This window comes from Triturus cristatus, chromosome 10 (assembly GCF_964204655.1).
Source record: "Triturus cristatus chromosome 10, aTriCri1.1, whole genome shotgun sequence".
NCBI classification, from domain to species: domain Eukaryota; kingdom Metazoa; phylum Chordata; class Amphibia; order Caudata; family Salamandridae; genus Triturus; species Triturus cristatus.
In genome coordinates, this window is record NC_140593.1 from 1,122,198,609 (window position 1) to 1,122,213,975 (window position 15,367).

Here is a 15,367-nt window from a genome sequence, read left to right on the forward strand (position 1 = left end):
CTTGTGCAAAAGAACTGAAGCTGATGCAAACATTATGCTATTATCTTTCAAAAGAAGAGACGAAATTAGGGTGTTTCAGAATGTAAACGTTTTTACAGGACTAAAGTCAATCTTTACTGCATCTCTATTTCAGGCACAGGCATCGCTTGTGATGCATCAGGTATTACATCATGGCTGAAGGAAAACCTAATGCAGTTCATTCAGCAATCTAACATTGAAGATCTTGCACAGTTCAACAGAAATCTTAACAAGGTAGGCCCTTTGAAATATACCTTCAAACATTAGAAGAAATACATGAATTTACATTTTTGAGTATGAAATTATGTTTTGCAATGATATCCACTGAAGGATAAATCAAAAATAAGACTCTTTCAACACTGAATTCATTCAAGATTCAAATGTGAAATTCACTGCTCTTTATTTTCTCTAGGTGTTTATACCCAGTAATCTTACAGCAGAGGAGCTGGCTGGAATAACCATATATGTGGATGAATTTAAAAATGAAACATTAAAAACATTAATTCTGGGTCAAATCTTGCACTTTGACAACAATGAAGTATTTTTGCAGTATCTTAGCGCTTTAAAGATGACTATTTGTCTCGTAAGTATTGTATTATTCACACAGGGTGTATCAATATTTTAAAAATAGCCTCATTTCTAAGTGACATGGTGCATCTCATCCACAATCACTATTTATTTTTAAAGTTTGTGAACAGAGTGTTGAAGTAATCAACCCTCCTCAACAACCCAAATAGAAATTAATAATACCCTTTCTAAAATGTTTTTTGTTTTCAGCTATAAATCATTATCTTCTAAACATAATTCTACTTCTCATCACAAGCATTTGTCACTGATAAATATTTTTTGCCTTTCACAGAGCTCAAACCCATCTACAAATGTGACTTTGTGTAATGCGTCTGCTTTCTTCACACTTTCCACTCAAAAAGAGTTTTTGAAGAACACTTTATCTGCACTCAACATGGACTGGAGCTTGAAAAATATGAATGAATGGGTCAGACTTTTCCAGATTGTCATTGAACTATTTCTGAGGGTCATAGATGAATCTGATCTATCACGATTACCACTTAATATAACATGTGAAGCCTACCAAACAATGTAAGTAAAAGTCATCAAAGCCAACTTTTAAATATCTGCAATTAAAAGTGAATGGATTGGTTTTCTATTTAGTACTCAATATTTTCTTTTTTCTCTTTAATTAATGACTACAGAATAAAACAGCTGAGCGATGTAGTCCTTGAACTCGATGTCAATAACAAACGTGCCATTTACGAATTCAGTGAAAAATACCTTTCTCAACAGTTTGACAAAGCAGGTACACATGTTTTAATTGCAATATGAAGCTTTAAACTTTATTGCTGCAGGGCGTAAAGTACAACATCTTTATTCTCACACCCAGAATTACAGATATTATAGGCCGCAGTACTTCTGGGATACTCCAATACCGCTGTATTCTAGGTGGGACCTTTAGCGCACACTTACGATTGAGATATTACTATAGGAACGTGCATTGAAAAAAAAATTTGAATGAAATTCTCTATTATGTTCCTATTGAATATTCTCTTAGTGAATAAAAAAATGTATTGTCACCTAATGGTGCACTTCAAGAAAATTGTTAAAGTGACTTTCATGATTCTCTGCATCTGTAAATTACTGATATCAGAAACTAAAATATATCTACATAAGGAAATGAAAGAAGAGAAAATACACCCATTTAAAAAGATGAGGATGTTACAAGAAAAAGTAGTCTGAAGCTAGACAGATGGTAGTAACTCACTTTCCACATAAAAAGTTCTCTAAAATGTATTGATTAATGCTCAGCAAAATATAATTTTATTAATCTACAACGGAATATGGTAAAATACCAGTGCAACTCGCTGTCACACTGCAAGTGTGGGTCATACAGGTAAATAGTACACTTCCTCACATGTAGGCCTGACATAGAAGGTTAGATTTAGATGGTTATTGTTATGTTATGTTATTGGGGTTGCTTATATAGCGCACGGCTACTCCAGGGAGTGTCCCGGCGCTCCAGATGGTGTCTCCTTTGTAAAAAATATGATGTGAACATTATGTTGGATTTGCATTAAAAAAAAGTATTCAAATAGTCCCCTGAATCACAAAGTCCAAAATGGACAGTTCAGTGGCTGGCAAAATCTGTTATTGACATAGGTGCATTTTCGACCAACTTTTGTTTTGAGAGTTCTTTCTTTAGGCACATTTGAGATATATATCAGCACAACTGACTTAGTAGAATTATAGAGCAGCAGTTAAATATTCAGCTTTCATTACAAATTCATCACAATGCCTTAACATCTGTTATTCAGTGCTTAATGAAACCTTTCTTTTGTTTAGGCTCTGCATGCACATCAAATACAAATGGAACAAAGGAATGGCTAGGGAAGAATTTGGGTGCCTTCTTCTCATATGCTTCAGTCTCGAAACTTATAGCCCTGTACCCTAATCTAAGCATAGTAAGTGGTGCAACTGAAAATCATATTTGTTTGCCGCACTACATTTTCAGTGGCAAATGGCTTGTTGGAAGTCTTTTCTCCCTACATCATTGTTTTCATTTCCTTTCTTGTATCTTTATTCAGGGCCGGATGAGTGGCTTAAATTAGCAGGATTTTAGTGTAGCATTGATACCGGTACTATATGTTTCTTTGAGTAAGAATATCAGTGCTTCACAACTCAACTTACATGCTTTTATAAAAGAGTTGCAAGACCTTTAGACAGGCGCACTTTCTATGGCACAGAGTAGATGCATTTGAAGTTTCTATTTTAAATACACTCAGGGAAGTTTGTTTTAAATCTGCAAACAGTCTGATGTCATATTCTCTCCAGAAACTATGTATATATGTTAATGTATGAATTTTATGTAAAGGTATTTGCTTGACAGCTTGCCGTATGCTAGAGACCTGCAGTTTCAACATCTTATGCTTGTTTCTGTCATATTTAGAAGGTGCTTATTGAAAATCTGTCACCAAATGAAACAGCTGGGCTCTTGACGAAACCAGAAGTCATTAAAAACTCTAACCTGCTAAAGCAAATACTCAGCCTTGTGACACCAGATAAAGTCCCAGTGTATTTGGAAAATATCCTGTCTGCTTCTGAAAAGGTATGGAAACCTATGCATTGACATTAACATAAGGGACAACATACAATAGTGGGCTAGTAAAGACACTAAATGTTTGTAGTTGACAGATGAATCCAAATAATGAATGACAATGGGGAATGAAACCTTTTGTAAATGAAATAATGTCACAAAGCCATGATATGATGAAGATGGCTGTTTGGTGAACAGGTAAAAAGCAACCACCAGTAGAAAGGGGGTCTGCAGTTTTAACATTGTAATCAGTATGGAACACACATAATCAAGAGCTGTGCCGTGCTTATGAAGATAGAGACTCATGGATTGAAGGTGTTCCATGGAGGTCATCTCAAAATACTGCCTTAGTTTAAACATTACTCCTCCTGCAAGTAGCTACAAACAACAAATATATAGAGACCAGAGGCAAGAAGCAGTAGTAGTTCATGCTAAAGATATCATAGTTCCTTAACACATAAAACTGTGTTTGAGACAAGTTTATTTTATTGGACGTTTAGTGTTATAATTACATATCACACAATGTTCATAAAATAAAGATGATGGAGAGCAACATTAGAAGATATGGAATCATAGAACACGTAGAAATTGGTTTCATGTAGATTTTGAAATAGCCAGAGAAAATAGAGAAAAACAAACAGGAGGGGCGTGGCCAGCCAAGATAGCCGTGTGGACATGACCCATAACGGCTCGGATAGCTTTCCGAAAGAAATGCAGGATAATGTCTGAAAGCGACACAGTACTACTGGAGAATTGTTGAGGTGGCACTCACTGGTCTTGAATCTAGATTTGTCCACATCACCAGTGCCCGAATTGTGAGCGGATGAGGGCGGATGGCTGTGGGCCTGTCCAGGCACGCAGCTGAAGAGGAGTGGAAGCTGCAGCTGAGACAAGGTGGCGGGCTGCGTGTCTGCAGCGGAGTGTGGTGTTGGTGCCCCACGGAGGTCTGCGGGCCATCGTTGCTCTCGGTGGATCCGCCGAGAGGGAGCTGCAGCCACGGAAACGCCCCAGCGAGAGAGGAGAGCAGGAGGATGGAGAAGGGTGGATGAGCGGTCTTCGCCTCGGTAGTGCAGAGGGCAAACTGGAAGGGTCGCTGCTGTCGGACTGTAGCGTCTGCAAAGAGCAGAAGCATCCGAGACTACTGGAGGCTAAGCAGGCCTGAAGCGGTAGTGGCGGGAGCGGCGGACTGCCCGGCCTGAAGATGGCGGCCAGAGGCACGATGGAGAGGTGAGGAGCAAAGTGAGGTGAGGTGGGGGAAGTGCTTCTGAGGTGCAGCCCAAGAGGCAAATCAACTGAGATAAAATCTCAGGTAGCTGCAGTGTAGCCTTGCTCTATATTTATAGTTGATGGAGAGTGACCAATGGATAATGCCTGACCCTCTCATGGCAAAATGAGGCCTTACACATTGGACTACTGGTGCACGTCTTGGGGGAGCCGGAGGGACCAGCTGAAGAATGGAGCTGTCCTGAGCAGGGTGGGAGCGGTGCCCTGCTGCCTCCTACTCATCTGCACCTTTACATTGTTAGTTGATTCTCCCTGGAACGATGGAGCATCGTACATAGAGAGGGGGACAGCTCCGATTGGGAGGGAGCTGGCTCATCTAGCGGGAGCAGGAGCTGACACAGAGAAGACACCAAGAAGGGTGCCATACCCAGCAAGGAAGGTGGAAAAACCCCGTTTCTCCTGCAGTAGAAGGTGAAGGGCTAATCCGGAAACTCACTTTTGGCCTTCCAAAGTACACCTATCAATGCAACAGGTCTCTTTATGCCACCAAAAACACAGAAGAGCAACAGGGTATCCAGCTATTTTGTCACCACTTATACTGGCGGGGAAAAAAGGGACCCTGAGGTGTGGGAGATAATGGCTCTTACAAAGGAGGATGTCTTTGCTTCATAACATGACTTCAAGAAGGAGCTGTGGTAAGAACTCAAGGGGCACATGGCGTTCTCCTTGGAGACACTGAAGGCTGATCACTCCAAGAAACTGACAGTGCTGCAACAAGATGTGGATTCAGCGGGGAATAGAGTGGGGAACATTAAGACCAAAGCAGCGGAGCTGGAACAGCATGTGGATCGATATACGACACTACCGCCTCTCTTCAAGCTCAGCTGCAGGTGGCTATACTGAAGGGCAAGGATTTGGAGAACAGGTCTCGACGGGTTAACATTAGGATCTGGCATCTGGAGGAGTGGGTGGAGGGTGCAGATCTAGAGGCCTTTGTTGTAGGTCTCTTTGCTGAGCTGCTGGACTCACCCACAGTGAATATTAAAATAGATAGAGTACACAGGGTGGGAAGACTGCCCCCAGGTGAGAAACAGCGCCCGGGAAATACCCTGGCCAAATCGCATTCTTTAACAATGAGGGAGGCTATCCTGCAGGCTTCCAGGAAAAGAGATATGGTGTCATTCCAGGGAGCCACTTGTATGCTGTTCCAAGATGTGGCCCTGGCGATAACAGTTCCGTCCTGTCACAGACAAGCTCCAATAGGAAATACCAAATACTGCTGGACACACCCATTTGGCTTGGCTTTCGAATTCAATAACAGAGGCCACCACCTTACAGAACTGGAAGATGCCTTGAAGCTCCTGGGGGTGGTTTCTCAAGAGGACAGTGACGCAGTTCGCTAACCCACAACATCTGGAAGAGACTCCACAAGAGACTCCACAAGCTCTCCCAACCGTCCCACAAGCAGAAGATGCGCTGAGGAGATGAGGCCTTGGAACTGGCACTAACTTCAAGGCTTTTAATGTGATACATAGCATATACGGGACTAAGTCTTCAAAGGGGTCCTAACCGTAACCTACAGTTGCTTTCTTCGGCCTCGCAGTGGCGGATACTGCCTCATCAACATTCCCCAGACTTCCGAAACTACAACACTCTTCGGCGAATAGGAGACTGTCGCTCATAATTCTGCAGCAGCAGAATATGGATCTCGCACATGATTGCAATGATATAGACATGGTAGCGTCTTTGGTACGAATCGCCTTCCATGGCTATCACCTATCGTGTTATTGGACTAAATTTAGGACCTGTTGTACCAACCGGTTTTATTTGGGGACCTTTTTTCCTTCTGTTTTGTTTGCAGGTAATCAGGGTGTATATGATAATATGAATCACGGGATGTCGAGGGTTCAGACTGGTGAGGCACTGGAGGGGGAAATGCCAGGCAGCAGGGGGAGAGCAAGTTCTGGGTTGGGAAGGAGATGAATTACATGGAAAGTGGTAGATCCAGAGGCAGGCGGGGCTTCTACGACTACCACAATGGTACTTACGCTTCTCACATGGAATATTAGAGGGCTTAATCACCGAGTCAAAAGACACAAACTATGGAAATATTTATTAGACCAACAGTATGATATAGTGGCACTACAAGAGACCCACCTTAAAAATTCAGGGGCTCACAGGCTAAAACATAAAATGTAACCCTGATATACAAATCTTCTGCTAATACAAAACACAATGGAGTCACACTTTTTTTAATTTCTCATTAAAATTCCAACCTGAGGGCTACAAAACACAAAAAGAGGTGTGAATGGTCATGGTCAAAGGTAGAATTAGGGGTGACTTTGCAATTGCAGCGATCGACGCACCTAACTCCAATCAAGTAACCCATATCTCAACTCTGTTGACACTCCTAGGGGGCTTTGCAGAAGGAGATATAATTCTCATGGGAGACTTTAATCTCACATGGCACTCTGGTATGGATAGCACACGCCCCCACAGGACACAAATAGGTAGCTTCACAAAAGGCTTAAAACACGCCATAACAATATGGGTTTACTTGATGTATGGAGGGAGCAGCATCCCAGAGATAGCGACCACACATTTTTCTCCCATGTCCATTGTACATATCCCAGGTTGAACTAGGCGTTCCTAAGTCAAGCTCTCGCGCAAGAAATTCAAGAAGTGAAACCCGTAGGTGTCTCACTCGAATGAACCAACCCTCCGCCGAAAGGTAGATGTTGTTTTTTTCCCCATGCCTTGCTTAGGGATAGGATGTCACAAGACGAGGTCCGCAAAAGTATTAGAGAGTTTTTTCAACTGAACATGTTACATCCCCCTCCAATAACTGAGATTCCTTTACGGCTGCCCGGAGAGGCCAATGTGCAGCGCTAAACCCATCCCTAAATAAACAAAGGACCAAGGATAGATTGATTTTAGAGGAGGAATTACGTTCTTTAGAGAAGGCCCACAAACAGACCCCCACACTAGCCCTTCAGAGGAAAGTGACAGCAGTAAAGGAGAAACTTAATGCAATCTATACTAATAGAGCAGAGTTCACGCTCCTCAGGCTTAAGCAAATGTCCAACTCACAGGGTAATAAGGTGGGGGCACACCTAGCAAGACAGTTGAGGATTAGCAGATAAAACAAATATATAGGAGAACTACACCTCTCTTTAGAAGAAATAGAAACTTCGGACCAGGGAAAGGCACACCTCTTTGGGCAGTTTTCTTTAATCCTATATACCTCAGACAAGGTCAACCCACAAGCTCAGCAAGATTACCTACACAAGATAGATCTGCCACAAGTGACACACATACAAAACAAACTCTTGGGGGAACCCATTAGCGAGGAAGAGGTTAGACAGGCCATTGACACGTTAATGCAGTATAAATCACTGGGTCTGGACGGCCTGATAGCCGATTTTTCATAAAACACATAGTGCAGAATTGATCCCTCACCTAACTTCCCACTTTAATCATATAGCAAAAATGGGGAGAATGACGCCAACGATGAATGCGGTCACAGTCTTGATGAAACTGGTTAAGGACTTGCGGAGCGGTAGTTCCTACTGCCCCATAGCACTCCTCAATCTTGACGCAAAGCTCTACTCTAAGATCCTACCCACACGTATAGAGGAGTTGATGTCCACATTGATCCACCCGGATCAATTGGGCTTCATTAAGGGACAGCAGACCCAGGACAATGTATGGGGAGTAATACACTTAATCGAGAAGGCTAATTAAAAAAATATCCCTGCGTTGCTACTCGTTCTCGATGCTGAGAAGTAGTTTGACCAGTTGGACTGGCCCTTCTTATTCAGCACTCTGAGGCGATTTGGCTTTTGCGAGTCCTTCATTACGATGGTCCAGGATACTGATGTGGCTCTCTGCTCTGGAGTAATCGTAAATAGAGTGAGGTATGAGGCGTTTACACTGGGAAGGGGAATGAGACACGGGTGCCCGCTTTCTCCCCTCCTCTTTGAGCTGAGCATAGAACCTCTCTCAGCAAAGATACGGGCACACCAAGCTATCAAAGAAATTAGCTTTGGGTTGGTGAATCATAAGATCTCACTGTTCGCCTATGATTATATTAATGACCCCATCAGACTGCAGGAAGCACTTAAACTCTTTGAAGAAGCAGCGGGCTTTCGTATAAATCTATCCAAATCCTCCCTCCTTAACTTAATGCTACCCAACGCGGAGATGGAGACGCTGATGTCCACGACCCCCTTTCAGTGGGAGCAGAAGGAACTTACTTATCTCAGTATCATACTTACTCCCAAGATTGCTAGCTTATTTGTGGCCAATTTTCCTCCGCTCCTCCTCAAAGTACAGAGTGATCTTAAGCGCTGGGCCCGATGTACCTCTCATGGTTAGGAAGGATACATGCATTTACGATGGTAATCTTGCCAAAGTTCCTGCACCTATTCCACAGTTTACCAATTTCTCTGGAGAGATTACCTGAAATCACTCTGCACTCTCCTGACAAGGTTTTTTGGGAAAAATACAAGAACCAGCCTCCCCTATAAACTGCTGCGATGTCCGAGAGATGAGAGGGGGGCTAGCACTTCCAGATTTTCATCTCTATTACAAAGCTGTCCAATTACGCGTCATTGCAGAATGGTCCCAGAGAGAGAGTCAGACAAGCACTGGCTCCATATGGACCGGGCGATTGCAGGGCAGGTTATTTGGGACATGTTATGGAGTCTGAAGGTAGGCCGTCCTTCTAACACATACATAAGCACACCCACGAGAACAACCTTACAAGTCTGGGATGAGGTGGTTAAGATGGCTGACTGGACGAAGTTTCCCTCCCCATTCACTCATATACATTACAACCAAGCCTTCCCACCAGCGCTGCAACTAGGGCATGGAAGGAGTGGGGTTGTCTCACCCTATCCCACCTATTTTATAATTGGGACATCCTCATCTTTGAAAATTGTAAATGAGACTTTCAGGTATCGGACGCCGAACACTACCATTACTTGTAACTACATCATTGGGCTTTACAGCCAGATTTTAGGGAGGCGGCAATGCGGGAACTCACGCAAATAGAGCGCTTTACCAAAGGGGTAAAAGCGAATAAAGGCATGATATCTTTTCTGTACTCCTTACTTCTTCACACACTGCCTTCAGAACAGACAATTTCTCTACATTTGATTGGTGAAGGAAGGGGGTGTTCTGTCACACCACTCTCGTCATATGCTTTTCGCTAAACAACGTATTGTTCATTTATTCACTTTATCAACTTCCAGCCCAGGAAATACAAATCCGAGCCGCTGTCATAATACACATTTCCTCTATCCCTTTCATATAACAACTTTTGTCCCTTCACGCCATTGTTGAAGGAAGTGTTCTTCTCCTTGATGAATGGGATTTGTTTCTTCATGCAAACCCTTGGCAGGCACGTAGAACTTGGGAAGGACAACTAGCTTCCACCTTCCCCTTCTCATTTAGAAATAAATCATTCTACATTTTCTTTCATTAACCCAAACGTTCCCGCAGAGCAGAAAACCATACTTCTACGAAAAACAAACTCAGGCATTATTAGTCACTTATAATGCTTTCCATTACGCACCCACCCTCTGTTGCATCTACCCATGTGCAACCTGAGTTAATATTGTTTTCCTAGCAAACGTTAATAAAATGCATAAAAGCAGCATTAGTCCTTTTATTTCATTAGTCAGAAGCATTTGAGGCCTATTCTGGTGCTTTTAGTACGCACTTGCGCAGTAGCAATTTCCCTCATGTTAGACTCTTTTCTACAAAAGTTTTCATTGCACACAGTTAATAAATGTTACTGAGGGCTCAATTAGGGGTGGGTGTCAAATTCCGTTCCGCTCGCGGAACTTGTGAAATTTCGGCATCTCCGCGTTCCGCGCAGAACGCGGAAATGACAAAACTTCCGCGATCTGAGGCGGAACAGAATTCGGGGGCATGAGGTATTAATTAAACCTCACCAGGAAGCACTTACATATTATAAATAAAGCAGGAGCCCGAGTAGAAGTTCAAATTCTGTAACGCATTAATCAGCCCAAAAAGTTAAAACCTCGTGAGCTCGGTCGAGGCTGGGCAGGTGTGCTTTCTCCCCATACTTATTCATTAAAGTCTGAAAACCCCCTCGTGACTGAGTTTGAATGGCATTGTACATGGAGGCCAGATTCTGTCGGAATGGCCCCTGTTAGTGACCCCTCGCTGACCCCCCGTATTTCATCAGCGTCAGCTCCCCGCTGCGGTGTTAACTGCAGGCTGGGTAGGTAAGCACTCACTTCCTGGAGCGCAGCAGCAGAAGCCGGTGCTCGCTCCAGAGGTCCCGGGGGTCTGGAACCTGCCTTTCTTCAGGTTTCAGTTTTCACTCTTCAGACTACTTAAGAGTTCACGGAGGAGGGGAGGCTGGAGAGAGATCTCTTTACAAGTGACCTGGGAGTTCACAGCCTCTGTCCCTTGTATATACAACTTCCTCGACTCTTAAAACAAGGACACATTTACTCTAATACCTAGCACCTATTTAAGTGTATCACTGCTTGTTTCTTGAAATAAGCTTTTAAGAGAAGGTTGAAGGAAATAGATTTCAGAGATAACATTGTGGTTAACCAAGGTTCCCAGAAAGCCCTCTTCAGCGCGCAGCCCTTGACACACGGTGCAACCAATTAGGTCGAAGTTACGTATCTTGCTAGGTGATACTGATGTGTCGTTTCTCTTATTGCATTAATATTATAACTGCGAGACATCTGAAAATGCAGATTATTTTAAAAGTTGGTGGCCAGCATTAGTGCATTAGGAAAAACATAACATCTTCTAGGAACATTGGTTGATGGTTTTGTATGGAAAGTGAGGCAATTAGCATAAAAAGATTGTAATGGGTTAGAACAAATATAATTATTAAGATCACAGAAATAGTATTATTTATAATATTTATCAAGTTAAGGATGTATGATGGGGCAGGATTCATTCTTGCACAATGCTTGTCTGCCCCTGAGACCCTGCATAGATTACAACGGGTGCAGCATGAAATATCTGCGAGCACGTGAAATTCCACGTGCTCGCGGAGATTTCATGCCGTTTCGCGGAATTTTGCATAGGGCAACTCCGCAAATTCCGCCCACCACTAGGCTCAATTCGAGCAGGTTTCATTATGCGAAAACCCTGCTCAATCAATCCCCCCTTTTAAGGAGTTTTTGAGCCATCACCAAAACACCCACCAATACAAATTATCACTTTAGAAAGCAGATGTTCTCTCTCGTTTTACCATTATTCCATCTAAATCCTTCATTATTTCATAGTAATTTCCTTTCCTGTCCTCTAACTCTCTTTCTTCTCTCTTTCTTTTTCTTGCTCTTTGATTAACATCAGGTGACTCCTTTTTGTATTGACTACAATTATATATCAGAAAAATCATTAGTATCACTGCAGCCACTGCAATGATTGGTGTTAGTATTCTCCCTAACACACTATTTCCAAAAGTAGCAAACCAATTACCCACAGAGGAAAACTCTTACCAAGTTTCTCCCAAGCACTGTCAACCTTCAGTTCAGCCAAATCTTCTAGAAGATTTGTAATATTCTTGATATACCCCACTAGACTCTAACTCTTATCAGGGATATAAGTGCAACATTGGTGGATTTTCAACATATTACAGACTCCACCCTCTTTAGCCAATAATATCAATGGCAAGTCGATTTTGTAAAACCATAGACCTAATCGCAACCATTTTTATATCAATCATCAAGAACTCACCAGCAGTATCGGTTGATAAATGATCAACCACTGTGGACAATTTTCTAATTCGATGTGAATTTAAAATAACCCCAACTGAAGGTATCAATGCTCCAAAAATATCCAAAAAACTAGCTCCCCTTTTACCACGTATTAATCCATTCTTTACTTAATTGATTCCATAATTCTTATCCAAATGGTATACTTTTGGAAAGACTATACCCATATAACAATATCCAGACCAGTGTGCAGGCAATCTATAATAAGCATTTTTACCACACACATAATAAAGTCCAGGAAAGACAGGATTAGTTCCTCCTCTTATTCCCTATTCTCCTGTAATTAGGAAAGTATGATCACACTCTATAGAACCAATTAAATAATTGTTATAATGAATTTTTAATCTAAGCAAGCAAAGCTTCCCTCTATTATGCCAATACAGGGCCATGGCTGCGTATATCTCACCCTTTTCATAATTTCCTTTTATATGAGCCCATGGAGGTACATGTGACTTTTGCTCAGCAGCTTTTCTATTTCTTCAAACCGTAAGCTACAAGTCAGGTTATTTCGATGTGCATAGTCTTTGTCTATTGTCTTTGTTGAATGGAAAAATTCCCCCATAAGCGCTGCATTTTTAGCACTATTTACTCTATTCTTGTTCTTTCTACTGGGAATTTCTGAAAATACTAAGTCCATGTTAGGATAATAATATTGTAAGCTGCCCTTCTCATAAAATAGACTCATTGAAACACTACAAGACACTCTATATGTTAAAGGTAGGTGATGGTAAGTCACCCCCTCTGAGATAGAAGATGGTAGTTGCATGCACACATAGCAATCTCTTGCATCCATCGTATCAACATCCTCATACAACAGCTTAGTAAAAACATGTAATGAAAAATACTTAATTGATTTATCTTGACGATAAATGCTGTCATCTACCATCTTCTCTATATTAGTATGTGAGACATCTTTAAGACTTTTAGAATCTAGTTTCTCACTCACCACACTATTAGTATTATTTTTCTCATTAGCGACCATCAAGACAGGCACAATAACAATTGGTGTTAACCACACCAAAGTTAGTAATAGAATACTAAAGAAGCAAGCATTAATACATCTATGTTTGAAACTATGATTTTGATATCCAGTCTCTGCTGTATCTGCCATTTTTAGAAACATTTGTATCAATTCGAAAAAACTAAAAAAACTAAGAAAAAATGATTTCAATATTCTGTATCCTCACACTTTAAGCAGTAGTAGTAAGTAGTAATAATCTTTATTTGAATGCATAAAAGACATCCAAAAAAGCATAACATGCATTAAAACAACATTCTAAAATAGATATCCAAGAGTATACATGACCTGCTATAATCAGTTAAAAAATACACAGAAAACTTGAAATACCATTTATATTGACCTATTATGGTTATATACAGTTCCTGACCCACTCTGTATACAGGTTTAATTGAAGTCATACCTGGCCATGTTTTGTAAAGTGCCTATGTGATGAAAAGGAATTACAAATTATAACTATGAAAATGTTGCATTGCACAACTATAAATGCCACCAGAAATTTAGTAAAAACATATAAAATTTAGAACAGCTCAGTCTGATCATAATGTGAAAACCATATTGTTTCTAATATAAAAAGCCGGCCATAAAAAAGACACCATTCTACAGCATATTTCTAAAGAAGGTAAAGATTGCAGGAATAAGTAAGCGGGCCGGTATTGAGTAAAGCCATACTGTTTTATTATAGGGACGATGTATCTTTTCCGTGGATTAGTGTAAAGCTTGCATAGAAGAGCCACGTGGAATGTATCCTGGGCCAACCAGTTATCACAAGGGCAGTGGTTCAAATTTGCTGCCCAGTCATTCTTCTTTGGGAAGGTAACTAATCGATGGAAAATATCCAATCTCAGACGGGTTAAAATAAATCTATGTCTAGCGTGCAGAACAGATTTAAGATAAGGTTGCATGTTAAACTTAGTTATAATTAGTTGCATCCTTAGCACACAAGGTTTTGTGACTTCGAGCGTCCATCTAAGAGTCTCTAAATGTCTCTGGCCTTTCTCTCTTAGGCTTTTTTTGCTGATGGTGCGTAGTGTTTCAGGTCTCTCATAGTATTCACTACATCCCATATATTTAAGCGTGCGTTGTACGTACGGTAACCATAACATCTCTTTGTGCTGACCCAGTTTCAGGCAGTCCCTAATAATTGCTTGGTTAAGCACTGTGTACTCTGAAGTCCAGATTTTGTGCCAAAGGAGTATTGGATGTAACTTTATCACGTCTGTAACATATTGTGCCCCCAATTCTGCATGCATGACATAGGCAGAGGTGCTTTTAGAAACGGCGAGCAGATATCTAAAAAATTTGTTTTCCGCTGTTTGTAATTCAATACAATTTTTGTACCCCGACAGGCATGCCCCATATGTCGTTATACTCAGGCACTTGGCTTTGTATATTTTCATCATTACCTCTGGTGGGTTAGTGTCCAAACATTTTGCAAAGCATCTAAGTGCCATACAGGCTTTACTAAAGAGTAACTTTCTGTTGGAAACAGCTTTATTCCATAAGCAATCTTGATCGAATAGGACTACCAGGTAAGAAAATGTCTTAGTGAAGCTAATTGTAGTATCCTCAATTTTAATCTCTCTCCATTTTTTAGTTGCCCTCCCACATTTCATAATGTATGTTTTCCCTATAGTAATTAAGAGTCCAAGATCTTTCATGTATTGTGCAAAATTAGACAACAAGAACTGTAGAGCTGAGGGGGTGTGAGCCATAAGAACGGCATCATCAGCGTATAACTGGGTGCTTTCCTATTTGTGGTAAATCTTTAGTTCCTCCCCTACGCTGTTAATATATAATGAAAACAGGAAGGTGGCTAGCACGCATCCCTGCCTCACCCTTCTGTTAATACTAAAAGCTTTAGTGCATTCACCACCATTACCATATCTAACACTTTAAGCCACTTTAAGCCTCTTTAGCCTTCCTTCTTTACCCCCTCTTTTTCTTTTTTTAAATATCTTCACAATTCTTCAGTCAACATATTTGTTCTTCTTCAGTTCTCTGCACTCCTCCGAATAAACTTTTAAATTTTTTCAGTTTACTTTACACTGTTCTTTTAAGGTGGTTTAAAATTGTTTGCCTCACTTTGTTCTGTACCAGCGTTTTCTTTACTCTGATCTGTGTGTTCAATCTCTTCCAACACCACATATGTCCATTCAGAAGCTGTGTATTTCTTGTTCGAACCTCTTGCTCTTTTCATTCTCCGAACTGAATCTTCTTCTGACT

General features: G+C 41.2%; 1 protein-coding gene across 1 annotated transcript in view; it reads left to right on the plus strand.

Moving 5' to 3' along the window:
* Positions 1–15,367, plus strand: part of LOC146796679 (uncharacterized) — a 482,771-nt gene that overhangs the window by 89,144 nt on the left and 378,260 nt on the right. The window contains exons 82-87 of the mRNA XM_085631367.1: positions 134–252; positions 431–601; positions 878–1,116; positions 1,230–1,333; positions 2,374–2,492; positions 2,978–3,136. Of these exons, the coding sequence (XP_085487493.1) occupies positions 134–252; positions 431–601; positions 878–1,116; positions 1,230–1,333; positions 2,374–2,492; positions 2,978–3,136 (911 nt within the window). The remainder of the gene's footprint in view (positions 1–133; positions 253–430; positions 602–877; positions 1,117–1,229; positions 1,334–2,373; positions 2,493–2,977; positions 3,137–15,367) is intronic.